This window comes from Apodemus sylvaticus, chromosome 14, assembly GCF_947179515.1.
Source record: "Apodemus sylvaticus chromosome 14, mApoSyl1.1, whole genome shotgun sequence".
In the NCBI taxonomy this organism is placed as follows: domain Eukaryota; kingdom Metazoa; phylum Chordata; class Mammalia; order Rodentia; family Muridae; genus Apodemus; species Apodemus sylvaticus.
In genome coordinates, this window is record NC_067485.1 from 55,748,789 (window position 1) to 55,768,606 (window position 19,818).

General features: G+C 39.5%; 1 protein-coding gene across 1 annotated transcript in view; it reads left to right on the forward strand.

Moving 5' to 3' along the window:
- Kif5b (kinesin family member 5B) overlaps positions 1-19,119 on the forward strand; it is a 41,061-nt gene extending 21,942 nt beyond the window's left edge. The window contains exons 14-26 of the mRNA XM_052156203.1: positions 2,150-2,356; positions 2,913-3,056; positions 5,625-5,813; positions 6,237-6,354; positions 6,892-6,953; positions 7,050-7,159; positions 7,779-7,880; positions 9,097-9,157; positions 9,255-9,326; positions 9,674-9,778; positions 11,117-11,333; positions 12,061-12,207; positions 16,571-19,119. Coding sequence (XP_052012163.1) covers positions 2,150-2,356; positions 2,913-3,056; positions 5,625-5,813; positions 6,237-6,354; positions 6,892-6,953; positions 7,050-7,159; positions 7,779-7,880; positions 9,097-9,157; positions 9,255-9,326; positions 9,674-9,778; positions 11,117-11,333; positions 12,061-12,191 — 1,518 coding nt within the window. The 3' untranslated portion in view covers positions 12,192-12,207; positions 16,571-19,119. The remainder of the gene's footprint in view (positions 1-2,149; positions 2,357-2,912; positions 3,057-5,624; positions 5,814-6,236; positions 6,355-6,891; positions 6,954-7,049; positions 7,160-7,778; positions 7,881-9,096; positions 9,158-9,254; positions 9,327-9,673; positions 9,779-11,116; positions 11,334-12,060; positions 12,208-16,570) is intronic.
- The last annotated feature ends 699 nt before the right edge of the window (positions 19,120-19,818 follow it).

A 19,818-nucleotide genomic window follows, 5' to 3' on the forward strand; every position in this document is an offset into this window, starting at 1 on the left:
CCATATGACTGGAGTTTTTAACTCTCTCTTACTTTGTTTATTATACTGTGTATCTTCCACTCTCCTCGCTCCTCAATATTTCTTACAGCTTTGGGGGAGACAGTGGCCTGGAATAATTGTTAAGACACTCTCCCTTAGCGGAAAAAGGTATTTATATATGGATGAGAGGGAGTTAGGAAAGCTGTATACATAATAGTTTTTATATTCACTTACTTGTGTTTATCTAAAGCAGACCTTTTCCCACTAATAACTTAGATATCTAAATAAATAAATGCCTTTGCTAGGCTTTCTGTTGCTATGCTAAAATACCAAAAGCAACTTGGGGAGGAGAGAGTTCATTTTGCCTTATATCACTTAGGGAAACTAGGGCAAGAACCTGAGGGCAGGAACCAGAGCAGAAGCCATGGAGGAGTGTTCTTTACTGACTTCTCATGGTTTATTCAGCCTGCTTTCTCATAGTGCCCAGGACCACCAGCCCAGAGGTGGTACCATTCCCTGTGGACATTTTCTCAGTTGATGTTCTCTCTTCCAAAATAAACCTAACTTGCATCAGATTGATATAAAACAAGCCAGCATGCTGGATGGTGATGGGTCACGCTTTAATCCTAGCATTTGGGAGGCAGAGGCAGGTGGATTTCTGGGTTCCAGGATAACCAGGACTACACAGAAAAACTCTGTCTTGACCCCCACCCCCAAACAGAAAAATTCCACTTGGGTCTACCCAGCCATTTGGATTTTAGTTAATTACAGATGCAGTCAAGTTGACAACCAAGTATAGTCATCACAGTTGTTAGTAATTGTGCAATTTTTCAATGTGACTTTTTCTGGGAATGTGAATGTCACATGAATAAACATACTTCTCCTCTGTGTTGTCTTCCTACTCCCAGTCTGTGCCACTTTTCATTTCATTTCTCCCACGCTCATCTTTCTGGATGATTTAGTTTGTTATCTGTATTTTATTTCACCCAGGACAGTGGAGATAATTGAAACATAGGCCCTATGTAGTGCTTTTTTTTGAGAGCCTGAAGAAATAGAAAAGGCTGTAACTTCCAGCAGAATGAAATATCCAATATCAGAAAAATCAGTCTTAATCAGTCTCTCCTTTTAGATTGTTAAGGGGTCTTGCTTTTTAGTTGGCCTAGAACTTGACATTGAGCCCAAGCTACCAAACACAGCCTCTTGGTGTGTACCACTGTGCCTGGTGTCTTTTATTATTTACTTCAACTATAACATTGTTCTTAGAGGCAGCATTTGGGGTCTGACAACTTTTTAATATTCTATCCCATGCACTGTAGACATTTAGCATTCGTGATTCCTGTTTCTTAGTGTTATTAATAGCTATTACTAGCATTCCCATATATTTCCAACTGTCTCTGCTGAAAAGGAACTGACCTGGATGGTTCTTTGTCTTTTCTACAGTTCAAATTTCACAGGCTGGCATATTTCTCTGGGGCATCTCTCCAGGCCACTCTTAGTTTCCTAAAACAAATCTAAGTTCTTTAATGATTATTTACTTTGATTTCATGCATGTATGCTCGTCCCTGCATGCATGCATATGTACCGTGTGTGCCTGGTACCCTCAGAAAACAGGAGCCATTTGATTCCCTGAAACTGGAGACAGTTTTGTTCTGGGTGCTCCGAGCCTGAGTCCAGGTCTCTGGAAGAGCAGCAAATGCTTTTAAGTGGTGAACTTGATGCAGATCTAAAGTTGTTAAAGAACTATTCTCACTGGATTTGGATTTTGTACACAGTACTTACAAGTCTAGAATGCCTTTAGTTTTTTGTTTATTTTTAATTTACATGACTAAAATTCTACTTCTTTACTAACTTGACCATGAATATCATGCAGAAAGATCTCCCTTTTTTATGGTACCAAGCACTCTGTTGTTTCTTTTTTTTTTTTTTTGCTACTAAATTATGCCTTGTGTTGCCTTTGCTTTTCTGGGCTTCACACTTAGTAGATTTCTTCCTTTCTGTTGCACACAGTGTAGCCCAGTGCCTGCTCCTAACTGTTCAGTCCCTCTGGTATAAAGTATCAGCACCTTTAATAGTGCGGGCGACTTTTCATTTCTGATGCTTACCTAAATCATGAAGCAAATGAATGTTTTCTTGCAGGTTTGTTAAAATTCTGTTTTACTCTTTCATCTAGCTTCTGGCATCAACCAGAAGGGATCAAGATAATATGCAAGCTGAACTGAATCGCCTCCAAGCAGAAAATGATGCTTCCAAAGAAGAAGTCAAAGAAGTTTTACAGGCCTTAGAGGAACTGGCCGTTAATTATGATCAGAAATCTCAAGAAGTTGAAGACAAAACAAAGGAATACGAATTGCTTAGTGATGAATTGAATCAAAAATCTGTAAGATAAATTTTTTTTCTTAATACTTAAGTATGAATAATGCTAAATGAAGTTAGTTAAGTAAGTCACTATTATAGAAGCCTAAGATGTGGGTAACATAGGTTCTTAAGACACCCAGGTCTCCCCTTCTCTTTATATACAAAGCCTAGGAGGTAGAGTGTTATAATTTTGGTTTCTAAAAGTATATTGATTTGTAATTTAATTGTTAATTTAAATGATTTGGCTATTTTTTTTTAAGATTTATTATATGTGAGTACACTGTAGTTGTCTTCAAACACCCTAGAAGAGGGTGTCAGATCTTATGAATGGTTGTGAGCCACCATGTGGTTGCTGGGATTTGAACTCAAGGCCTTCGGAAGAGCAGTCAGTGCTCTTAATCACTGAGCCACCTCTCCAGCCCGATTTGGTTATTTCTAATGTTAGGAAAAATAATAGCTTGAACTAGAAGCTACCTCATAATTCATTATAGATCAAGCATCTCAAAAGAAGAAATAAATGGCTTTGTAAGGACTGTAATGACTGAGTAGGGTCTCATCTGTTCTGTTTTCATTGTCAGGCAACGTTAGCAAGTATTGACGCTGAGCTTCAGAAGCTGAAGGAAATGACCAACCACCAGAAGAAACGAGCAGCTGAAATGATGGCGTCATTATTAAAAGACCTTGCAGAAATAGGGATTGCTGTGGGAAATAACGATGTGAAGGTGATGCTGTTACTGAGTATTATGTATAACTTTTTTGTATGGAGCTCATGCTCTGGCATGTTCCTTTTTCCGTGTGCATGTGCAGCTGCACATGTTTCAGGCATGTGTGAAGCCCAGGGATCAATCTGGGCAGTGTTGTTCAACCCCTGTCCACTTAGGGTTTTGTAGTAATGAATCAGTTAATCCACTTTGGCTCCCAACTGGACCTGCCCAAGACCTCTAGATTCACAAATGAAAGACATGCACTCAGGCTGGAGAGATAGCTCAGAGGTTAAGAATTGACTGACTGCTCTTCCAGAGGAGCCTAGTTCAGTTCCCAGCACCCACATGGCAGCTCACAACTGTCTGTAACTCTTAAGGTCTGTAACCTCACATAGAGATATGTGCAGGCAAAAACATACCACAGGTCCCTTTCTTCCTTCATTGCTGGATGATTTTTCTCTAGCAGCGCTTAAATCTGATCCCTTTCCCTCAAAATCATGGTGATTCCTCTCCACTCTCCCTTGGTCTCTTTCCGAAGCAATCTAAAAGTCCCGCCACCATCTCCCTGCCCAGCCCTTGGCTGTAAGGCAGATGTTTATTACCAGTGGAAGCTAGCTAGGGGTAGGGACCCTCAGGTATGGAAGTGCAGCTTTTGGGAGCCGAATTAAGACAAGCATTAGAGCCAGTTTCCAACATGATTTCTTTTTCTTTGCATCTTACCTTGTTTTTTGAAGCTGTCTCCAGTGGGACCTGGAGCTTTCCTATGGACCTCCCTCCACCTGCCTCCCAGGCATGGATATAGGCATGTGCCCAGGACACGTGGCTGTTAGTTTTTTTGGTGTGTGTTTAATTCTGGTGTTTTTAATGTTGATCAAAAATTCCTCAGACATTTGCAGCAGACATCTTACTGACTAAACTATATCCCCAGCCCTGCTATTTTTGTTGTTGATGTTTTTTTTCCCCCAAAGTTTCTTTCATACCTGTTATCCTCATAACCATATGTGGTAGATGATATTAACTACATTTTAGATTTTTTTGATATTTATGTCTATGTGTGTGTGAGTGTATGCCATGTGTGTACAGGTGTCTCTGGAGGCCAGAAGAGGGTGTTGAGCCCTTGGAGCTAAAGTTACAGGCTGTGATGCCCCACGTGGGTTCTGGGAACCCAGTTCAGCTCCTCTGGAAGAGCAATAAGCATTCTTCACACTTAACCATCTCTCCATCCCCATGGTTTTGATAGAAGTAGATGAAAAAAGAAGGAGGAAACCAGGGGCATAGGAATAGAATATTCATAGAATATTCACTAAGTACCTCATTGGGCCATGTTGAAGATTTTCACTTAAAAATCCCCTTACTGGGCCGTGAGGTGGCTTAGTGTGGGTAAAGGTGCTTTACTCCATAATCCTGATGACCTGAATTTGATCCCTGGAACCCATGGTAGAGGAAAGAACTAACTACATGCATGTTGACATTGATAGTAAATAATTTTAAAAGTGTCTTACTTTATTTCTGTGTGCGTAATTTGAATTGAACAGTGATGAGTTGCTCAGGTGGGAAGCTCATAAGTAAATTGGCCTATTGTTACATCATGTTTGTCCATGGATGTGTGTGGCGGAGAGATCAACCTCAGAGTCTTCCTTATTCACCCCCCTTTACTTGTTGAGACAGTGATTCACGGAGTCTGCAGCTCGCCTAGCTAGCATCTTTGCCACTGAGATCCCTGGCTCTGCTTCCTGGAGATTGAAGTGGCCACCATGACTGCTGAGCTTTTATTTGGGTTCTGTAGCCCAAAACCTCAGTCCTTACACTTGGCACTAAGCACTTCACCCCTGGAGCTGTCTACCTGGCCAAACACATTATAGTTTGGAACAAAGGTCTCCCGAGCTAAAGGCTCAATGACTTGCCTAGACAGCTGGCCAACAAGCCCCAGAGAGCCACTTGTCTCCCTGCCTCCCCAGCTGAGAGTACAAGTGCATACCCCCTGCCTAGCTTTACCTGACTGCCAGGCAGCTAGCTCATCCTTACGTGGTCATGTCAGACACTTCACTGCTCATCTCCCCAGCCTACCGGTAGTTACACTGCAGTCACTTTAAATATGGAAAGGTGAGTGAAGTTCGAGCCCAGCCAGCCAGAAACAGTAAGGCCCTGTCTTATAAACAAGCAAATAAAAACAGGTGAAGTGATTATGGGAGAGGAGACTTCCACCAAATCTAACGAGATGATTATGAATCAGGAATTCGCATAGTAGACGAGAGACTTGCAGGCTCTCCTGTGATCTCCACCTGCACACTGTGGCTCTCATGCTTGCTCACGCCAGTATTGTGGCTTCCCTTGACTTAGTGACATTCCTAGCCTACCTTGGGAGAACACACTTGAACATGTTTGACTCTAACTTTTTTATTCCTTTCTGTGTATGGTGGTGGGAGGGTTGGGGGAGGGAACAGAGCCTTACTTGGTTCACCTTGTAGACCAGGCTGTCCTTGAACTTACAGAGACACTGATCACCTCTGTCTCCTAAGTGCTGGCATTACAGGTGTGTACTACCATGTAGCCCTGGCTTTAACTTATTTCATGTTTTTCTATCAGCAACCAGAGGGAACTGGTATGATAGATGAAGAGTTTACTGTTGCAAGGCTCTACATTAGCAAAATGAAATCAGAAGTAAAGACCATGGTGAAACGCTGCAAACAGCTAGAAAGCACACAGACTGAGAGCAACAAAAAAATGGAAGAAAATGAGAAGGAGTTAGCAGCATGCCAGCTTCGGATCTCCCAAGTATGTGTTCCAGATGACTTCATTTTGCTGAAATGTCATGTATAAATTTTATTTATTATAAAGGTTTTCAGAATCATATGCCTCTGTGTATTTTCAGTAATAAACGGCCTATGTGTTTCTTAATATAGCTGCAGTAAAACAACTTGAACGATGTAACATGTGCATACTGAGTATGGAAATTAGCTAGAATCATGTTGACAAAGTGGATGTGCAGAACTACTGGGACTAGTGGATGCTCTGCCCAGCTGCTGAGTACCAGCAGCAAACACTGCACTAGGAAGTGTTGAGGAAGGATTGGAATATCAGGGTCTCTGGTTACAGGTGCTGTAAGCTGTATAGATAATGGTCTACTCTTTCATGTTTTAACTGCATTCTGTGTGTGAGAAATTTCCCCACCTCATATTAATATTTTTCCCCCAAAAGCATGAAGCCAAAATCAAGTCACTGACTGAATACCTTCAAAATGTAGAACAAAAGAAGAGACAGCTGGAGGAATCTGTTGATTCCCTTGGTGAGGAACTAGTCCAACTCCGAGCACAAGGTATTGGCTTCTGATTTCTATGTCTGTATTCTTCCTTATTTCCAATATAATTATATATATATACTCACACTGAAAGAAATTAGTAAAAATGTAGAAAATTTGAAATAGCAAATTATCCACCTCAGTGTGGGTTTGGAATATTTTTTAAAATTAAAGCCTGATAAAGTATATATGGAGTATGCCCCTAGCTGACAGACACTTGCACATAGGTGAATCCTTCCATTTGAACATGCATGACCCAAACATACACATTACAAAAAAGAAAAATTGATTATAAGTGGCAATTCAAGGTACTTCCACAAAGTTCTTGTGTATGTGGGTGTAAATCCTAACATAGAACCCTTTCGTGATATTAATACATCAGTGGTAACAAAGTATTCTAGTGTTACTGACCTTGGAAGGTTTTGCCAAGTTCTTAAAAAACCTGTTTACCCTGTAATTTATCTCAGAAATCTTAAGAGTCACTTTGATCCTCTTTTTTGTTTTGCTTTGTGTTTGTTTGTTTGCTTAACAATCTCTTACTCGTGTACAAAACAGAGAAAGTCCATGAAATGGAAAAAGAGCACTTGAACAAGGTTCAGACTGCAAATGAAGTCAAGGCAAGTTTGCTGTCTAGTGCACCCTGATGTTTTTAATTCATTATTAGAAGTAATTTTAATCTAACTTTGATCCTTTCCCTTTCAAACAAATTTCAGCAAGCTGTTGAGCAGCAGATCCAGAGTCACAGAGAAACCCACCAAAAACAAATCAGTAGTTTGCGAGATGAAGTTGAGGCAAAGGAAAAGCTCATTACTGATCTCCAAGAGTAAGTACTGTGATTTCTCTGCGTTGGCAGACTGGTTCAGAGTGTCGGCTCTTCTTTCGGGCAGGAGGTACTGATGGACAGGCATCCTCACAGAAACCTGCTGTGTTGAGCAAAATGAGAGTTTTTTCTTCTCTTCTCATGTTTTCTGTCTTCACATATATAGAGTATAAATTGAATAGATTTATATTATTATAGATTATTTATTATAATATTATAAGTAGAGTGATAATATGAGTTTTAAAAAAACTAAAGAAAGAAAATAAGTGATGACCAATTTTGGGAGATGGAGATAAAGGTGTGGGGAACTGAATGATCAGTGCCGTCAATGACCGTATGAGAAATCCCAAGTGACTGAGGGTAGCTACGCCCTTCCCTTTCCTACCCGTATGAGATCAGAGTGATGACATCCTGAGCAGTTGCAAAAGAGATTGAGCTTATCAGCGCTCAGGCCCAATATAGTGCACACACTTGTAATTCAGTCTGGGGCAGGAAGATGTCAAGTTCCTAATCAGAAATGTGTAGTAACATCCTATTTTAAAAGGCCAGACACCTTAAAAAGTTACGTTTGATGATGCCATTCAACTTCTGAGGCTGAGCTTGTATTCTGTTCTTTTGTCAGCCAAAACCAGAAGATGGTGCTGGAGCAGGAGCGGCTAAGGGTGGAGCATGAGAGGCTGAAGGCTACAGACCAGGAGAAGAGCAGGAAGCTGCATGAGCTCACGTGAGTGGCCCTTGGGCTAAAGCTGACAAACAGGGCTGTCTCCTTTCTGCCTTGCTTTGACTTGTGACATGTGCTTGGTTTTGAGTGAAGGCAAGACTATAGTCCTGTTTCTAAGACTGCCTGCTGTTTTCTTAGTGTCTGATATTTCAGAATCTGTCATAAAGACCATCTTAAAATCTGATAATAATCTAGAAAATTGTAGGATATGCTTCTAATTATATTTTGTCAAACTTAGTTTTTCATAAAACCATGTCTTGGTGTTCTTCTTAAAATAGAGTTGTGGTGTTTGGTCTTTACTTTTGTCTCTTGTCTCCCCCCCCCCCCCCCCCAATGTGTATGAATGGCCTGCCCAGATTTCTTCATGTTTACAATGTGCACGCCTGGTACCCACAGAGGTCAGAAATAGCCGACAGATGCCCTGGAACTAGAGGCACAGACTGTATTGAGTCAGCATGTGGGGTGCTGGGGATCAAACTGGAGTCCTCTGCAAGAGTCACAGTGTTCTCAACTGCCAGAGTAGCTACACCCCAACCTTAATTTCTTCAGCAGAGATTTTTTTTCCCTTGCTTTTTCTCATTCACTGTGAGTTAGTGGCTTTCTAGAGTCTGAGTAGGTAGACAACTCATGATCATAATCTTCCACATCAGGGTCTTGAGTTAGTTTTAGAAAATAATTTGCAAGTAAACTGCAGCAGTTAGGATGGTTGCATCAGAAGACAGTTCAGAGTGCGCTGGGGGCTGGGAATGTACCAGGCGTGCACACGGCCCTGGGTGTAAGTCCCAGCTCTGCAGTGAGAATGGGGTGAGGGTCAGGAGTATAGCATTTCGTCTAATTTCAGCTAAGGTTTTGTAGAGTACAAAATACTTGAGTTTCAGGCAAATTTTATTATCAACAACTTCCACTTAGTATCTTTTTGGATAAATACCAGTTTACTCCATGTACCATAGTTTAAAATAAAAGTCATCCTTATATGAACTCTGGCACATAACTGTTTGATCTCTTCCATTGCTCTATGAGCTGTTTCTCCCTAATAAGTTAGATAATGAAAAGAGATGGAAATGCATCTGTACAGGTTTCTTTGAAAAGTACTGCATGGGCAAACTGTTTAAATATAAGCATATTTTTATTTGAATTTAATAAAATTTGGTTTAATTTTTGCTAAAGTTGCAATTTATGGGATCAAAGTTGAAAGCATGTAACTGTTGCTTCAATTTAGGGTTATGCAAGACAGACGGGAACAAGCAAGGCAAGACTTGAAGGGTTTGGAGGAGACAGTGGTAAGAAAATGTGGAAACAGGACTGGGGAGCAGGTTTTGGATTTTTCTGCCTAAAGTATTGTGCTTGTAAGACCAATATCTTTATTCTTAATTCAAGGCAAAAGAACTTCAGACTTTACACAACCTGCGCAAGCTCTTTGTTCAGGACTTGGCTACCAGGGTGAAAAAGGTGATCTCATGGTGCCCAGGGCTGCTTGTACAGTGCTGTTTGCTGTGTGTGCTTCTTTAAGAATGTATGTGAGCTGGGCGTGGTGGTGCACGCCTGTAATCCCAGCACTTGGGAGGCAGAGGCAGGCAGATTTCTGAGTTCGAGGCCCAGCCTGGTCTACAGAGTGAGTTCCAGGACAGCCAGGGCTATACAGAGAAACCCTGTCTCGAAAAAACACCAAAAGAAAGAAAAAAAGAAAGAATACGTATGTGGTCGTGCCTGCGTGAGTCTGATGTCCATGTTTGTGTGGCGGAAGCTTGGGTTCTCTGGTCTTTACACTTCTCACGGCTTTGTCTTCACTCTCTCAGAGCGCAGAGGTGGACTCTGATGACACTGGGGGCAGTGCTGCCCAGAAGCAGAAAATCTCCTTTCTTGAAAACAATCTCGAACAGCTCACCAAAGTGCACAAACAGGTAATGGAGTGTCGTGTGGCAACATTACAAACCTACAAAGGGGAAGGAGGAAGCACTTAACTGCCAGAGGCCTGGGCTGTTAGCAGTGTACAAGCTCCCTTGTTTCAGTGAGCAGTTATATGGAGACCAGGGGCTTTAGGGAAATTACCAAGTTTACTTCCAGTATCGTGAGCCTGGGTCTCACATATTTAACAATCCTGACTCTCCTTCCCAAGTGCTATGCTTATAGGTGTGAGCTACTGTGCCGGGTCGGGAGTTAATGTTTTTATCAACATGTTGTTTTTAAACAAATCCTATGAAAAGCATGAAGTAGTCATATTTCCTCTGTAGGAGTTCAAGGTTGAAATTTCTTGTTAATTTATTGGATAGGCTTCCTTTTGTAGTTAATGCAGTCTTCTTCATTGTACATTTCTCCCCTATAATCTGAAATATACAGTGAAATATAGTGAGCAGTTCATATTTTGTATAGGAACATATATGTTTTGCTCTCTTTTAAAAATATAACTTTATTAACTTCCACCAGTGTAAAGTTAAGGACTTTGCAGCTTTTATTAGTATATTTACTTGACTTTTCAAATGTCTAAAGAGCAATCTGGAGACTTAACTCAGTAGAGTATGTTCACCTTGGATGCACGAAACCCTGGGTTCAGTACTTAGTACCTCCGTAAAAACTGGACATGGTAGTGACTACCTGTAATCCCAACTGGGACATAAAGACGGACCAGAGGGTCAAGGTTATCCTTCTCTACTTGTGTTGGGAGGCCATGTAGGATACATGAATCCCTGTCTCAAAAATATACCTGAAGGGACAATTGCTTTACCAGCTGTGTTGTGTTACTGAACACAAGTATTTTTCACTAATACCATGCTCTCCTTCATTGTCTATCATTGTCTACTTGGGTTCAGAGGGATTACAGGCCAGTCAACTGGATAAAAAAATAATCAAATGAACAGGGCCAGGATGTTAGCTCTGTTGATATAGTGTTTGCCTGGCATTCAGAACACCCTGGCTTCTGTCCTCAGTGTCACAGACACCTAGTGTGATGACAGCCCCTCCACTCCTAGCCCTCAAAGGATAGAGGCAGGAATAGGACTTTAAGGTCATCTGCTAAAGAGTGAGTTTGAGACTGTTCTAGGCTACTGTCTATAGGCAACTAAAAGAGTGTGTGCTTTGTGAGATGTTATTATGTCTGATATGTATGTGTTTTTACATGGTGCTGCCTAAATGGAAAAGCTCAACAGAAAAATGTAGTTTAACTTACTAAGCTGCAGTTATGAAATACTCATTTTCTTAAAACATCTTATTAAAAGTTCTTTATATTTTCTCTGTACCTTTAGCTGGTACGTGATAATGCAGATCTTCGCTGTGAGCTTCCTAAGTTAGAGAAACGGCTTAGAGCTACTGCAGAAAGAGTGAAAGCTTTGGAGTCAGCCCTGAAAGAAGCCAAAGAAAACGCATCTCGAGACCGCAAACGCTATCAGCAAGAAGTAGACCGGATAAAGGAAGCAGTCAGATCAAAGAATATGGCCAGAAGGGGACATTCTGCGCAGATTGGTGAGTAGAATATGCCCAGGTAGCTGTGGTCCTTCAACTGGAAAACATTGCCTCCTTTACCATGCATTGTCATGGTGGTGTTTCCAGTCTTTATTTTCTAAATCCCTGAAGAGTGATACTGTTGAGAAAGAAGATAGAAACTGGGAGGTAGCCGTGGTCTCTTTACAGGTAACTAAATAACTAGATAGGTGATGGCCAGGAGACTCTGTCCAGGGAAGCACTACCAAAGCACAAGAGAATTTCCTGAAAGGACAGATGGTAGCAGCAATTGGTTTCTCAGGTTTCGGAACAATCACTGGTGTAGAAAAGGGATTATGCTAGCATGTAGGAGAAAGCACTTGATATGCAAACCTGGTGGCTCGTGTTTGATCCCTACATCCCACAGTGGAGAGAGAGCTAATACTGGAAGGTACCCATCTGTGAGTTCTAGCCCAGCCTCATCCATGTAGAGTTCCAGGACAACCAGGACTACATAGAGAGACCCTACTTTAAAATTTAACAAATAGCAAATATTTTGAAAGATTATTAGAGGCAAAAGATTATATTGTTTCTGGAGAATGGGAGATAACCAAGAAAAAGGTATGGAGAAATGAACACAAAAAATTAACACACTAAAACACTCAGGAAATGGTTAGTGAAGAAGGAGGGAGGGAGGGAGACAGAGAGAGACAGACAGACAGAGACACCTAGGAATCACCTAATTCTGACTCTTCTTTCTGTCTCACAGCAAAACCTATCCGTCCTGGACAGCATCCTGCAGCCTCTCCAACTCACCCAGGTGCAGTTCGTGGAGGAGGCTCATTTGTTCAGAACAACCAGCCAGTGGGGCTTCGAGGTGGTGGAGGCAAGCAGTCGTAAACATTGACACATTCAGGTGTGGGTCTGTGCCTGACTTTGAGTTTTAATTGCGTGTGGAAATACTGAGCTACTTAGCTTAGGATTCGAGTTTCACTGTAGGATCAGGATTTTTTTTTTTTAATGTGCATTGTTTTATAAATGCAACTCAGCATGATTTCTTATAGTCTATTTCATGCTACAGATAATCTATATGTTTAGTTTTGTATTACTAACTTTAAAACTCACATTTTATCATTTATAATAATTCTTTGTATCCTACACAATGGCTATGCCCTGGCTTATAATTCCCTTTACTAGAAACATAATAAAAATTAATTTTATTCTAATTTTGCTTCCATAAATGACATTTGAAATATGAAGTATCTTATATACTCCCTCATCCTTTAGATTATTATGAGAAGATTCCCCAAACTGGGATTCTATGGTGTGAACATTTTTAAGGATCTTACAGTTGCTTTCTAGAAAGGTAGCCTAAAATTCATCTTAATAAAAGTTAGCATTTTGTTGTATCCTTGCCACCATTGATTATTAGTATATAATCTTCTAATTTGATAGGCCCAAAATAGTATCACACCTTTCAGGGTATCCTGAAAGGTGACTTCATATGCCCACACCTCCCCATTTACGTTTCCTTTTTAAAGTTACCCATTTTCATTCACCTATTAGGAGTTGATTTTTCTCTTTTTAAATTTTATGTGTGAGTATTTTGCCTGCATGCCTATCAGTGTACCACATGCATACACTCTCTGTGGGCCAGAAGAGAGTGTTTGATCCTTCAGGATTGGAGTAATAATAGGAGTGCTAGAAATTGAACCCCTGTCCTCTGGAAGAGGACCCAGTGCTTTTAAATGCGGAGTTATCCTCTTGTGAGTTGATTTTTCTAATACGTTTCTGAATTTCCTCCCCCCACCCCCATATTTTTGATATGTATGTGTGTGTTTGTACACATGCACACACGAATGTAGAATTTACAGGGCACTTTGAGAGGGTGTTCTCCTTCCTCAGTGTGGGCCCTATGGTCATATGCAGTCTTGTCATCTGTTTCTGGCAGGAAGATAACGAATGTCATTTGAGGGCTTTCTTTATATACTACTATAACTTCACATTTAAAAGTTCTGGAAATAACATACCACACCTGTTCCCCACGTGGTACTTGATAGCATTCTTTTTAATTTAATAATACGCTCAACACTTTGTTCTATATCCCATTCATTAGTAAATGGCTGTCTATAGTTTATGACGCATTCTAGAAGTCTGACTTTTAACTACAGAAGTCCCACACAAGTGCTGAAAATTTTAAATACTAAGTAATTATGAGATGGTTAGCTCTTACTGCTTCTGAGAAATCCTAAGACTGGTTTATTTTAATTTTGCTTGGTTTGATACTTAGTATATAGTACTGTTTTGAGTAGAAAATAAACCAGCTATCTGGGGAGGTTAAAAATGTAATATTTTGTTTGTTCTGTCTCGTGTAAGATTTATTGAGAGGTAAAGCCTGGGATGGGAAGTTCTGGGTGTCAGTCTGGCTCTGCTGCCTTCAGGAACATGAGCAAAGCAACTTGTTAAAGTCTGTTCCTTCTGGGCTGGGGAGATGGCTCAGTCTGCCAAGTGAGCGCGTGCTGCCACAGAAGCCTGAGGGCCTGCGCTTGGCTCGTAGACGCTAGACAGGGAAGAGAGGAGATGGAGTCCCTGGACCTCAGAGTTCTGGGTTCAAAGGATACTCTGTGTCAAAAAATCTAATGGTGAAGCAGATGAGTGCTCTCTGGCCTCTATACATATCACACTGCACATAGCACACACACATGAAAACTTAACTCATTCTCCTCCAAGTCCTTTTAGAATTCACTGTAAAAATAAGTTATACATTCATGAAAAATAGCTTTTTTGTGCAGCTGTAAAATAATCACATCTAGCATTAATATGTGTAATATCTCATATCCAAGTTTCGATCTTCCTCTTGTGCCTCTGGGGTGCTATGGCTTTGTACCTGCTACTCAAGGATCAAACCACTGAGCTGTGCCCCAAAGGTCTTCTGTATTTCTTATTAATACCCTGCCTATCTTAACTTTTCTAAAACCAGGGCATGATCTAGGACTTTGTATTTTTAAGTTTTTTTTAATCTAGAACATATCTTTACCTTTTAGTGACAGTGACCTACCAAAGACACCCAGTATCACAAATGTATGCTACCTCCTTCTGGATGTATTTAATTATGTGTGTAGCTACCATATTCCTTCACTCAATGTAGACTGAATGATTTAGTGTGTTTTGGGGATTTTGTTTGTTTTTATGGGGTTTTCTTTTTTGAGCCAGGGTCTTATCATACACCTTGGCTTGCCTGATGCTTGCCATGTAAACCTGAACTCAACAGAGATCCACCTTCCTTTGCTTCCTGGGTACTGGGGTTAAAGTCGTGTATCACCATGGGCATAATGTAAGCTTGAGCTATATTCTAACGACACAAGGGAGACAGATTAGTTGATGTTCCTACACTGAGAACAGACAGACACAAACACTTCCCCCCCCCCCTCTTTCCTCTGCCTATGTTGAACTAGCAGTTGACTTCAACCTCCTTTATTGCTAAACAAGAAACAGTTCTTGAAAATTACATCTTTACGTAGCACCAGGCTTTCACTATATAGAAGCTGCTCTTTCTGCCTTTCTAAAGGAGGGAGTTTTAGAGCTCAGAAGTTGGTATCTTCAGATGTTGTTTTTATGTTAAAATTTATGTTAATGTAAACCTTGAACTCACACTTCATTTGCATAGAGTAGAGCGTGGCCTCTTAAATACATCATGTATGTAGTTTAGCACACAGGCGAGAACAAGCTCAACTTAGTTAAAATTGTATTTATGAAGTGTAATTGTTACACTGCTGAATTAAAGAATAATCAATTTTTTATTTAATTTTTAAATTTTTTTTTTTACTTTTTAAATTATGTATGTGTCATGCCCATAGATGCCAGAGACATCATTCCCCCTGGAACTGAATTACAGGCAGGGCACCTCCTGGGGGTCTGGGATCTGAACTGAGGTCCTCTGCAAACGCAGCACGCACTCTGGCATACATGCTCATCATCCCTTGAGCCCTTTAATTCTTATGTCAGTGCATCTTAAACTGTGATGGGTGGCTGATAAACTGTTGAAAAGTTAAATACCCTGAAGATTTAAATTACTTTTTAAATGTTGAGAAAAACATAGATTTATGTAGAGCAGCAGTGATGGTTATTAATAATGTTTAACTTTTTGTTTCCAGTTTTACATAGTCTCTCTTATGTCACATGGCTTTATTACTAAGTCCAACTTAAAGAGAGTTGTATGTGTTTTAGGTTATGTCTGTAGGCCCACAGGTGCCACAGCATATTTGTGGAGGTCATAGGTCAATACTGGGTGTCAATCCTGGCTTTCTACCTGTTTAGGACTAGGTCTCTTCTGCACTTTCCGTTCTGACTATCCGTGCAGCTTCCAGACACTGTCTTGTTTTCAGCCCCCATCTTGCAGATGTAAGAGCACAAGGATCCCAGGCATGCACCCCTATACTTGCTCCACGGGTTCTGGGGATCATCTCCCCAGCCAGTGCTTCCCTATTTCTATCTAACACAGTATTTGCTGATAACTTGATAACTGCTGCTAGGTTGTGGTCTTTGACTTAAGAATGTCATGTTTACTGTTTAAAGATTGACGAGCCTTCTTTCTCCACTTCTTCATATTTCCTGTGTGTGTGTGTGTGTGTGTGTGCACGCGCGCGCGCTACATTTTAAAAATCTCTCGAGCAGAATGTGGTGGCACACATCTTTAATCCCAGGCAGAGGCAGCGCGCGCGCGCGTGCACACACACACACACACACACACACACACACACCTTCAACTTCAGCCCATGGTAAGCCTCCTGCTTCACACTCCCAAATGCTAGGGTACAAGTTTGAGCCACCATGCCCAGTTCAACTTTGTCATTAAACAAAATAATTCATAAATCAGCCCACATATGACTTTATTACCTGGGGATGAAAAAATGATGGGCTGACCTTGTAAACATCGTTCTGCTCATAAATAGTTCAAAGTAAAAGAAGAAACCAGGAGCTAGAGAGATGCGCATTGGTTAAAGGCACTTGCCCTTTTGCAGAGGACCTGAGTTTGGTTTCTAGTATCCACACAGTGAATTACAATCATCCATAACTCCATTCCAGGGAGTCCCTCTTCTGTACTCCATGGGCACCCAGCAATCATGTGGTGCACATATGTCATGCAGACAAGACAGTTATGAACATTAAATCTAATTAAAAAATATTTTTAAAAGAAATTAAATCATTCCTATTTTGTTCATCATCTCAAACATGAGTTTTATAAAAACTAAAATTTTCTCTGCTTTCTCCTATTTTAGGTGTTGAAAAGTAATTGAAGTTTGAAGAGGACATAAAATCAGTCTTTCAGTAACTAACCTCTGTTCCTTGGGATTGTAGAAATTTAATTTTTTAATGTGTAAATCACTCCTAGCCTGTACAGCTGATTCCTACCCACTCTTGTAAACTCTGCTGCTTCCCAACACTAGAGTGATGTCCTAGAAGGGAAATGACAGTTGACAACTGTGGCTCTATTTATTACACAGTTTATCCTTCATGTCTTCACTGTGTCGAGGAACTGTGTTACAGGACTGTGCTCCTTGATTTGCCTTTTCTGTGTATGTGTAATCTTGGTTTACATTACCTAGCTGCTATTGCTTTTCATTTTCCCTTTTCTACTAAAATGTTTTTTTTTTAAAGGAAATATGGAACATTTAGATTAAATGTCTTAAATTTTTCCACTTATAACACTACTTGCCACAAAATATATCAGGTCAGTCAGTACTACATTTTAAAAATCCCTCGAGCAGAATGTGGTGGCACACATCTTTAATCCCAGGCAGAGGCAGATAGATGCCTGTCAGTCAGTTCAAGTTCAGCTTGGTCTACATATTGAGTTCCAGAACAGCCAGGGCTATATAGGGAGACCCTGTCTCAAAAATAAAAAAATAAAAAAACATAATTAACTTAAAAATAAATAAAAACCCTTGAAATAAAATTAGAGTGTATGTTGCTGATATAGTCTCTGAAGCTTGCCTCTGAAAACATTGAGCTCTGAGACTTTGACTAATTAGCCAGGAGTTCAAGACTGAATGGGCTCTGTTAGCTCCTGAGATGTCTGTTGCATATTACTTTGAATACAAATACCTTACATATCAAAAATGAATCTCATCATCTTAAATGAGTTTGGAAATGGCTATATCCCTTCTTTCTACTTCTGCACTAAACATAGCTTGATGGGACAGTGGTGCCCTGCTGTATTCTGTTATATTTGCCTACTAAAGTAAGAATTGAACAGAAGCTAATATCATCTCTAATATTAGGAAATAAGCGGATTAAGACATTATAGAATTAAATAATTTTCAAATGTTAAATAATTGTATTGACTGATAAATTTATAGCCTTTGAAAAAAGAGAAAAAATGTGAACGGCACAGATGAACTATAAATTTAAAACTACATGGTTAATTTTGCTCAGTAATCTTGAAGGTGGTTTTCACCTGTTACACTAATTCATACACTATAATTTGTTTAGTTAGAAATAGTAAATTGTTTGCAAGTCACTAATAATTCTCAAAAAAATATTATTGTTGGCCATAGTGAATAACTAAGTATGTACCTATTTTGGGCACTTATTTTTCAGATGATTAAACTCAATCAAGTATATTTTAAGTATCTATAAAAATAACAGGAAAAGATTTCAACATGTACATCCTCAGTGCGGGGGGTAACTACAGCCCTGTTAGCAGTCCACAGGAAAAGGGGTGTCTGAGGTTACTTGACAAGTAGAGAAGCTGTGGAAGTTCTGTATTAGAATCTGGCTGGCAGAATCTTTGGAAACGTTTTATATACAGATATTTGTATTATTAAATTTGGAGCCATAGTCAGAAGACTCAGATCATAATTGGCTTATTTTTCTATTTCCTTAACTATTGTAATTTCCACTTTTATAATAATTTTGATTTGAAAAATAAATTTATTTATTTTTTTAACAGTCAAAATCTTTGCTGTTGTAGTCTGCAGCCTTTAATGATTGTGTTGCTTTTATGATTGAAAGAAGCACTCTACAGATTGAAAAGAGAGCTTGATGCAGCGAGGTGTGAGTCGGTTAGTGAGGTGCAGGGCTCCTGTATTCAGTGCTGTCACCGTAAGGCATCTGGCTGCATCTATAAGGACATTCTTTCCAAATGAAAATTTGCTTTGGCAGTTTTCATAATGGAAAAAAAAAATTCCTTTGTCTGAGTATAGTAGTTTTAAGATGTATCATGGGTATTGGTGCTTGTATAACACACAATGAATTGTAACTAGCATGTTGTTAAGAAAACACATTGTTAGTTTTTTTTAATCTTAAATGTTTCTTTTCTATTTATAATTTCAAGCTTTCATAAGGTATACTAAGAATTTCATAAATTTCTTTTCAATGAACTGAACTCTTTTTTGCTATGATAGGTCATTAAATATAGCATTCACACAAAATGGACATTTTTAATCACCTAGAATATTGAAAATATTTTAATTTGCAGTGTCTTTTTTGTGACTGGATATATTAATGTTCCTCTGAGTGGTATTGGTAATTGGTTCAGAAGAGAAACTCAATGAAATAAGAATAGTATTTATTCATGGTGATCAATTAAATTATTTGCCTAATTTAAGGAAACTAACTACTATGCATAACTGAATTTATTTGCAACTCTCAGTTTGATTTGAGGTAACAGAAGAGAGTCTAAGCCTACCTGTGGAATATGTTGTTTTATTTTCAGTGTTTAGGGTTACATTTGAACATAATTGGTTTGGGAAAACGACATATAATTTTAAGTTAACCTGCATGCTGTAAATGTGTTTAAATAAAGAAAAATCTTTTTGAAATGTCATGACACATTTGAACCTTACTTCATGAAGTATTAACTTGATTTTATATAGCCAAATGGCCTGCCTTGGGAGAGGGAGAGGGAGAGAGAAGAAGGGGGTGGGGAGAGAGAGAGAGAGTGTGTGTGTGTGTGTGTGTGTGTTTAGGGGGGGTATATTCCTCTACTCTGTGTATGTTTTAGCAACAAGTGGCTCCTTCTCAAATCAAGTGGGATTGGCTTTTTTGTATTTTGGCTTGCATCTTTTAGAATTGTAGAAAGTTTTAACCTTCTATCAGAATAGAATAAGCAACCTCTAAGTACTAGTCCCTTGGTTTAAATCAACTACTAGTTCATTTTATCTGTAATCGTAATTGTACATTTTATTTTAAAAGTATTTTCTTGGTGATGTTAATGTCTACTTTTTACAGATAAAAATACCCTAAAGTATAAGGTAAAGGCAGGCGTGTCGGCATGCCTTTGATGTCAGACCCCGGAAGCAGAAGCAAGGAGGATTTGGGATTCATGGCCAGCCTGGGACTTTCTTATGCCTTGTCTTAAAAAGAGCATAGACACACCAGATAGCATTATCACACCAAAACAGAAATAATTTGTTAACGAGATATTTTACTTTTATAAGAAACTTGTTTACATCAAGATCCAGTTAAGGGCCACATAATTGCAGAGTCCTATCATTTTTTTCCTTTGAAATTAGTTTATGAAGAA